At 37.7% G+C, this 10,084-nt stretch overlaps 1 protein-coding gene across 1 annotated transcript in view; it reads left to right on the top strand.

Annotated features, from left to right (window-relative positions):
* Window positions 1–6,830: 6,830 nt before the first annotated feature.
* Window positions 6,831–10,084, top strand: part of GALNT8 (polypeptide N-acetylgalactosaminyltransferase 8) — a gene marked incomplete at both ends in the record, with an annotated part of 42,932 nt that continues 39,678 nt past the window's right edge. The window contains 1 exon segment of the mRNA XM_082739017.1: window positions 6,831–7,105. Within this exon segment, the coding sequence (XP_082595143.1) occupies window positions 6,831–7,105 (275 nt within the window).

The following is a 10,084-nucleotide window of genomic DNA, read 5'->3' as shown; positions in this document are numbered from 1 at the left end:
GGAGAGATTAAAAGCTTCCAGGACAAACAACAACTGAAAGAATTTGCAAATACCAAACCAGCTCTACAGGAAATATTGAAAGGGGTCCTCTAAGCAAAGAGAGAGCCTACAAGTGGTAGATCAGAAAGGAACAGAGACCATATACAATAACAGTCACCTTACAGGCAATACAATGGCACTAAATTCATATCTCTCAATAGTTACCCTGAATGTGAATGGGCTAAATGCCCCTGTCAAAAGACACAGGGTATCAGAATGGATAAAAAAACAAAACCCATCTATATGTTGCCTCCAAGAAACTCATTTTAAGCCCGAAGACACCTCCAGATTTAAAGTGAGGGGGTGGAAAAGAATTTACCATGCTAATGGACATCAGAAGAAAGCAGGAGTGGCAATCCTTATATCAGATCAATTAGATTTTAAGCCAAAGACTATAATAAGAGATGAGGAAGGACACTATATCATACTCAAAGGGTCTGTCCAACAAGAAGATTTAACAATTTTAAATATCTATGCCCCCAACGTGGGAGCAGCCAACTATATAAACCAATTAATAACAAAATCAAAGAAACACATCAACAACAATACAATAATAGTAGGGGACTTTAACACTCCCCTCACTGAAATGGACAGGTCATCCAAGCAAAAGATCAGCAAGGAAATAAAGGCCTTAAACGACACACTGGACGAGATGGACATCACAGATATATTCAGAACATTTCAACCTAAGCAACAGAATACACATTCTTCTCTAGTGCACATGGAACATTCTCCAGAATAGATCACATCCTCGGTCCTAAATCAGGACTCAACCGGTATCAAAAGATTGGGATCATTCCCTGCATATTTTCAGACCACAATGCTCTAAAGCTAGAACTCAACCACAAAAGGAAGTTTGGAAAGAACCCAAATACATGGAGACTAAACAGTATCCTTCTAAAGAATGAATGGGTCAACCGGGAAATTAAAGAAGAATTGAAAAAAATCATGGAAACAAATGATAATGAAAATACAACAGTTCAAAATCTGTGGGACACAATAAAGGCAGTCCTGAGAGGAAAATATATAGCGGTACAAGCCTTTCTCAAGAAACAAGAAAGGTCTCAGGTACACAACCTAACCCTACACCTAAAGGAGCTGGAGAAAGAACAAGAAAGAAACCCTAAGCCCAGCAGGAGAAGAGAAATCATAAAGATCAGAGCAGAAATCAATGAAATAGAAACCAAAAAAACAATAGAAAAAATCAACGAAAGTAGGAGCTGGTTCTTTGAAAGAATTAATAAAATTGATAAACCCCTGGCCCGACTTATCAAAAAGAAAAGAGAAAGGACCCAAATAAATAAAATCATGAATGAAAGAGGAGAGATCACAACTAACACCAAAGAAATACAAACTATTATAAGAACATACTATGAGCAACTCTACGGCAATAAATTTGACAATCTGGAAGAAATGGATGCATTCCTAGAAACATATAAACTACCACACTGAACCAGGAAGAAATAGAAAGCCTGAACAGACCCATAACCAGTAAGGAGATTGAAACAGTCATTAAAAATCTCCAAACAAACAAAAGCCCAGGGCCAGACGGCTTCCCGGGGGAATTCTACCAAACATTTAAAGAAGAACTAATTCCTATTCTCCTGAAACTGTTCCAAAAAATAGAAATGGAAGGAAAACTTCCAAACTCATTTTATGAGGCCAGCATCACCTTGATCCCCAAACCAGACAAGGATCCCACCAAAAAAGAGAGCTATAGACCGATATCCTTGATGAACACAGATGCGAAAATACTCAACAAAATACTAGCCAATAGGATTCAACAGTACATTAAAAAGATTATTCACCACGACCAAGTGGGATTTATTCCAGGGCTGCAAGGTTGGTTCAACATCCGCAAATCAGTCAATGTGATACAACACATCAATAAAAGAAAGAACAAGAACCATATGATACTTTCAATAGATGCTGAAAAAGCATTTGACAAAGTACAGCATCCCTTCCTGATCAAAACTCTTCAAAGTGTAGGGATAGAGGGCACATACCTCAATATCATCAAAGCCATCTATGAAAAACCCACCGCAAATATCATTCTCAATGGAGAAAAACTGAAAGCTTTTCCACTAAGGTCAGGAACACGACAGGGATGTCCATTATCACCACTGCTATTCAATATAGTACTAGAGGTCCTAGCCTCAGCAATCAGACAACAAAAGGAAATTAAAGGCATCCAAATCGGCAAAGAAGAAGTCAAATTATCACTCTTCGCAGATGATATGATACTATATGTGGAAAACCCAAAAGTCTCCACTCCAAAACTGCTAGAACTTATACAGGAATTCAGTAAAGTGTCAGGATATAAAATCAATGCACAGAAATCAGTTGCATTTCTCTACACCAACAGCAAGACAGAAGAAAGAGATATTAAGGAGTCAATCCCATTTACAATTGCATCCAAAACCATAAGATACCTAGGAATAAACCTAACCAAAGAGACACAGAATCTATACTCAGAAAACTATAAAGTACTCATGAAAGAAATTGAGGAAGACACAAAGAAATGGAAAAATGTTCCATGCTCCTGGATTGGAAGAATAAATATTGTGAAAATGTCTATGCTACCTAAAGCAATCTACACATTTAATGCAATTCTTATCAAAGTACCATCCATCTTTTTCAAAGAAATGGAACAAATAATGCTAAAATTTATATGGAACCAGAAAAGACCTCGAATAGCCAAAGGGATATTGAAAAAGAAAGCCAACGTTGGTGGCATCACAATTCCGGACTTCAAGCTCTATTACAAAGCTGTCATCATCAAGACAGCATGGTACTGGCACAAAAACAGACACATAGATCAATGGAACAGAATAGAGAGCCCAGAAATAGACCCTCAAATCTATGGTCAACTCATCTTCGACAAAGCAGGAAAGAATGTCCAATGGAAAAAAGACAGCCTCTTCAATAAATGGTGCTGGGAAAATTGGACAGCCACATGTAGAAAAATGAAATTGGACCATTTCCTTACACCACACACAAAAATAGACTCAAAATGGATGAAGGACCTCAATGTGCGAAAGGAATCCATCAAAATCCTTGAAGAGAACACAGGCAGCAACCTCTTCGACCTCTGCCGCAGCAACATCTTCCTAGGAACAACGCAAAAGGCAAGGGAAGCAAGGGAAAAAATGAACTATTGGGATTTCATCAAGATCAAAAGCTTTTGCACAGCAAAGGAAACAGTTAACAAAATCAAAAGACAACTGACAGAATGGGAGAAGATATTTGCAAACGACATATCAGATAAAGGACTAGTGTCCAGAATCTATAAAGAACTTAGCAAACTCAACACCCAAAGAACAAATAATCCAATCAAGAAATGGGCAGAGGACATGAACAGACATTTCTGTAAAGAAGACATCCAGATGGCCAACAGACACATGAAAAAGTGCTCCATATCACTCGGCATCAGGGAAATACAAATCAAAACCACAATGAGATATCACCTCACACCAGTCAGAATGGCTGGTGAATAGGTGACCTATTGCCACAATGCTTTGAAACTGGAACCTAACCACAAAAAAAAAAAAAGTTCAGAAGGAATTCAAACACCTGGAAGCTAAAGACTACCTTGGTTAAGAATGCTTGGATCAACCAGGAAATCAATGAAGAACTTAAACAATTCATGGAAACCAATGAGAATGAAGACACGTCGCTCCAAAACCTATGCGATACAGCAAAGGGGGTTCTAAGGGGGAAATACATAGCCATCCAAGCCTCCCTCAAAAAAAATTGAAAAAAAAAAAAAAAAAGCAGAATACACCAGCTCTCTTTACACCTTAAAGAACTGGTGAATCAACAATAAATTAAGCCAACCCCATTCGCAAATCAATCAATGTGATAGAACAAATTAATAAGAGAAGAGAGAAGAACCACATGGTCTTCTCAATTGATGCAGTAAAAGCATTTGACAAAATCCAGCATCCGTTCCTGATTAAAACACTTCAAAATATAGGGATACAGGGAACATTCCTGAACTCCATAAAATCTATCTATGAAAAACCCACAGCAAATATCATCCTCAATGGGAACAAGCTTGCAGCCTTCCCGCTGAGATCAGGAACACGATGCCCACTCTCACCACTCTTGTTCAACATAGTATTAGAAGTCCTAGCAACAGCAATCAGAAAACAAAGAGAAATAAAAGGTATCCAAATTGGCAGTGAAGAAGTCAAACTCTCTCTCTCTTTGCAGATGACATGATTCTTTATATGGAAAACCCAAAAGACTCCACCCCCAAACTACTAGAACTCATACAACAATTCAGCAACGTGGCACGATACAAAGTCAATGTACAGAAATCAGTGGCTTTCTCATACACTAACAATGAAAATACAGAAAGGGAAATTAGAGAATCGATTCCATTTACTATAGCACCAAGAACCCTAAGATACCTGGGAATAAGCCTAACCAAAGAAGTAAAGGATCTGTACTCAAGGAACTACAGAACACTCATGAAAGAAATTGAAGAAGACACAAAAAGATGGAAGACCATTCCATGCTCTTGGATTGGAAGAATAAGCATTGTTAAAATGTCTATACTGCCTAGAGCAATGTATACTTTTAATGCCATTCTGATCAAAATTCCACCGGTATTTTTTCAAAGAGCTGGATCAAATAATCCTAAAATTTGTATGGAACCAGAAGAGACCCCGAATTGTTAAGGAAATGTTGAAAAACAAAAATAAAACTGGCAGCATCACGTTACCTGGTTTCAAGCTTTACTACAAAGCTGTGATCCCCAAGACAGCATGGTACTGGCATAAAAACAGACACATAGACCAGTGAAACAGAGTAGAGAGCCCAGATATAGACCCTCAACTCTATGGTCAAATAATCTTGGACAAAGCAGGAATAAATATACAGTGGAAAAAAGACAGTCTCTTCAATAAATGATGCTGGGAAAATTGGACAGCTATATGTAGAAGAATGAAAATCGACCACCCTCTTACACTGTACACAAAGATAAACTCAAAATGGATAAAATACCTCAACGTGAGACAGGAATCCATCAGAATCCTAGAGGAGAACATAGGCAGTAACCTCTTCGATATCAGCCACAGCAACTTCTTTCAAGATATGTCTCCAAAGGCAAAGGAAACAAAAGTGAAAATGAACTTTTGGGACTTCATCAAGATCAAAAGCTTCTGCCCAGCAAAGGAAACAGTCAACAAAACAAAGGGGCTACCCACAAAATGGGAGAAGATATTTGCAAATGACAGTACAGACAAAAGGTTGATATCCAGGATCTATAAAGAACTCCTCAAACTCAACACACACAAAACAGGTAATCATATCAAAAAATGGGCAGAAGATATGAACAGACACTTCTCCAATGAAGACATACAAATGGCTATCAGACACATGAAAAAATGTTCATCATCACTAGCCATCAGGGAGATTCAAATCAAAACCACATTGGGATACCACCTTACACCACTTAGAATGGCCAAAATTAGCAAGACAGGAAACAACATGTGTTGGAGGGGATGTGGAGAAAGGGGGGAGCCCTCTTACACTGTTGGTGGGAATGCAAGTTGGTGCAGCCTCTTTGGAAAACAGTGTGGAGATTCCTCAAGAAATTAAAAATAGAGCTTCCCTATGACCCTGCAATTGCACTCCTGGGTATTTACCCCAGAGATACAGATGTAGTGAAAAGAAGGGTCATCTGTACCCCAATGTTTATAGCAGCAATGGCCACGGTCACCAAACTGTGGAAAGAACCAAGATGCCCTTCAATGGACGAATGGATAAGGAAGATGTGGTCCATATACACTATGGAGTATTATGCCTTCATCAGAAAGGATGAATACCCAACTTTTGTAGCCACATGGACGGGACTAGAAGAGATTATGCTGAGTGAAATAAGTCAAGCAGAGAGAGTCAATTATCATATGGTTTCACTTATTTGTGGAGCATAAGAAATAGAATGGAGAACATGGGGAGTTAGAGAGGAGAAGGGAGTTGAGGGAAATTGGAAGGGGAGGTGAGCCAGAGAGACTATGGACTCTGAAAAACAATCTGAGGGTTTTGAAGGGGCGGGGGGGGGTGGGAGTTTGGGGGAGCCAGGTGGTGGGTATTACGGAGGGCACAGATTGCATAGAGCACTGGGTGTGGTGCAAAAACAATGAATACTGTTATGCTGAAAAGAAATAAAAAAAGTTCTTGGCAAATCAAATATATAAGTGAAGGGAATGGTGGGTAATGGGGAAAGTTGAAATAGATCTGCTTTTGTTGGCCACTGATAGTGTAGTATGATGTTTCTCAAATTTCCTTGTATTGAGGAATTATTCCCTGATTTTGTTAAAAATGAAGATTCTGTAACTTCTCTTTCCCCTAATTCTACTTGACTCTATGATTCTGATTTATTTGATTTAGGGATAAGTTTGAATACCTCCATTTTAAAATAATCATGACAATTCTGATATAAATGTTTCTTGGGCCTTATTCTGAAAAATATTAGCTCTTTATCAATCTATTTCTCAGGTCACAGTTTCTAAAGAAGCTTTAATGGTGTGGGGCTCAGGATAGATAAGCTCTGATAAAGGTTTAGGAGACGTATATTCTAGTGCACACCTGGCCAGGTCAGCCTTGCATGGCTCTGACAAATTCTCTTGACATAATGCATCCCCTGGGACAAGAGATAGCACATTTTAGATTTTGAAGAGGAAAGCCATTTAAAGAAAATATGGATAGAAATCAATGCCCAGGATTACCTGGAATATTGTCTCCCCCACCCTTCACTTGCAGAAGAAAGTATGAAATCAGCCATGAAGCAAGAAGAAAACATGGACCATGCAGCAGTGAGGCTGAAATATGAACATCCTATTGAAAAGTCATTGAAAGTCAAAGCAAGGGAGACCAGGAAGCACAAACCCAAAGAGATACTCTTCCCAAACTCACAGCTTTTCAGGCAGTGGGGTAAGGATCTTTCTGAGGTCCAGCAGAAAAAGGCTGAGGACCTTTTCCAGAAGTTTGGTTACAACGTTTACCTCAGTAACCTGTTGCCTTTCAACCGCAGCATCCCAGACACCCAGGATTCCAGGTAGGGTGGACCAAGTTTGGATTGCCAAGGGACCTTGGTTTAATTGGGGATGGGCTTTGGGAGCAGCAAAAGTCCAGGGTTGAAAGAGGTTTGAAGAGTGGAGAATTGATGCGGAAGGACTTCTGGTAGGCTGACTGAACAGAGTTCTTGCATTTAATCCATTTTATAATGCCAGCTCAGAGAGGACAAGTGACTATTCCAAATATTTACAGCTCGTTGGAGATGGGCAGAGATGTCAGAGAAACAGATGCTTGAGAATTCTGATGATGAGTCTAACTCATAATTGTACAGATGAGGAAACTGGGAAAAGACTTGCACAAGTCACACTGAAGTTAATAGTTCTACTTTCTTCCCTGGTGTTTTCCTCAAATTCTCTGTGTGAATTCCTCTCTGTTATTAATTCTAATTTAAAGAGCCTTCCCTGGGATGCCTCAGTGGCTCAGCCAGTTAAATGAGCATTATTCTTTTGGCTCAAGTCATGATCCCAGGGTCCTGGGATTGAGCCCCACATTGGGCTCCCTGCTTGGTGGGGAGCCTGTTTCTCCCTATCCCACTCCCCCAGCTTGTGTTCCCTCTCTTGCTGTCTCTCTCTGTCAAATAAATAAATAAAATTAAAAAAATAAAGAGCCTTCCATCTCTTTCTCCATCAGTTTCTTCTTCCCTCTTTGCTTCTCCCACCATCCTTCATAAATTTTAAACATAAATTTGTTGAGATATAATTCATATATAATTCATCAATTTAGAATGTACAATTTAATGGTTTTTAGTATATTCACAGTGTGGTGAATCATTACCATATTCAATTTTTAAACATTCTCATCACATTGAAAAAAATTCCATACCCATTAATAACCCCTCCCTGTTTACCCATAATTCCTCATCCCTAGGCAAACATTAAGCTACCTTCTGTCCCTATGGATTTACCTATTCTAATATTTCATATAAATGGAATAATATTATATATGGGTCTTTTGTGACTGCCTTTTTTCACTTCAAATAATGTTTTCTTTTTTTAATTAGTATTGTTATTTTTATTATGTTCAGTTAGCCAACATATAGTACATCATTAGTTTTTGATGTAGTGTTCAGCCACTCACTAGTTGCATATAATGCCCAGTGCTCATCACAACATGTGCCCTCCTTAATACTCATCACAAGGCTGCCCCACCCCTTACTGCCTTCTACTCTGAAACCCTCAGTTTGTTTTCCAGAATCCAGGGTCTCTCATGGCTGGACTCCCTCTCCAATTTCTTCCCATTCAGTTTTCCCTCCCTTCCCCTGTGATCCTCCACATTATTCCTTATATTCCACATATGTTTGAAAGCATATAATTGTTTTTCTCTACTTGACTTGTTTCACTTAACGTAATTCCCTCCAGTTCCATCCATGTTGATGCAAATGATGGGTATTCATCCTTTCTGATGGCTGTGTACTATTCCATTGTTTACATGTACCTAGAATAGTGTTTTCAAGTTACATTCATGTTATAGCATGTATCAAAATTTTACTCCTTTTATTATCAAATAATAGTCTTTGTACAGGTACACTACATTTTGTTTATCTTTTTGCCAGTTAGTGGACATTTCAGTTGTTTCTAACAGGAAAATACTGCTCTGAATATACATATATAAGTTTTTGTGTGGACATATGTCTTCAGTTTTCTTGGTTATACCATAGAAGTATAACTTCTGGGTTATACGATAATTCTATATTTAACATTTCAAGGAACTGCCAGACAGTTTTCTAAAGTGACTGCAACATTGTACTTTCTCTCTATCAGTATATGAGAGTGCTGGTTTTTCCACATCCTCACTAACATTCTAGTGATGTGAAGTAGTATATCATTGTGGTCTTCATTTAAATTTTCCTAATGTCTAATGATGCTGAACATTCTTTCATGTGCATATTGGCTATTTGTATATCTTCTTTGGAGAATTGTCTATTAAGAGACATTCTCCTTTTAAAAATCAGTTTCTCTTTTTATTACTGAGCTACAAGTGCTCTTTATATATTCTAGATACAAGTTCCATTCAAACATATGATTTGAAAATCTTTTCTCCCTTGTGAATTATCTTTTCACTTTATTTATGGTTTTCTTTGTTACATGAAGGTTATTAATATGATTTTACCCAGTTTATCTAATATTTTTCTTTGGTTGCTTCATCTTTGGATGCCATATCTAAGAAACTAATGTTTAATGCAAAGTCATGAAGATTTATGCCCCTTTTTTCTAAAAGTTTTGTGGTGTTAGTCTTACATTTAGGTTTTTGGTCCATTTAAAATTGATTTTTGGGAACGGTGTGACATAGAGGTCCAACTCCATTTTCTTGCTTATGACATTCCAACTGTCCTACCACACTTTGTTGAAGAGACTACTTTTTCATACTGGATTGTCTTGGCGCCCTTGTCAAAATCAATTGGTCATAAATGTAAGAATTTATTTCCAGATATCAATCCTATTTCATTGTTTTATAGGTCTGTTTCTTATGCCAGTAACTCACTGGCTTGACAACTGTAGCTTCTGTAGTAAGTTTTGAAACCAAGAAGTATGGGTTTTCCAACTTCCTTCTTGTCCAAGACTGTTTTAGCTATTCTGGGGGCTTGAATTTCAATATGAATTTTAGTTGGTCAATTTCACAAACAAACTAGCAGAATTTTGATAGGGACTGGATTGAATCTGTAGATCAATTTAAGGAGTATTGTCATATTAACAATTAAATCTTTCAATCCACAAACATAGTAAATCTTTGCATTTTTTTAGGTTTTCTTTAATTTCTTTCAGCAGTGTTTTGGGTTTGAGAGTATAAGTTTTACACTTCTTTTCTTAGATATGTTTATCTTTTTGATGCTCTTAGAAGTGAAATTGTTTTCTTAGTTTCATTTTCAAATTGTTCATTTTAAGTTTATGGAAACAAATTTTTTGTATATTGAACTTATATCCTGCAACCTTCCCATATTCTTTATTAATTCTTTTAGCCT

Source organism: Mustela nivalis (genome assembly GCF_964662115.1).
Source record: "Mustela nivalis genome assembly, chromosome: 7".
In the NCBI taxonomy this organism is placed as follows: domain Eukaryota; kingdom Metazoa; phylum Chordata; class Mammalia; order Carnivora; family Mustelidae; genus Mustela; species Mustela nivalis.
Note: the sequence above shows the minus strand (reverse complement) of the source record. Positions and strands in the feature narration are given on the sequence as shown.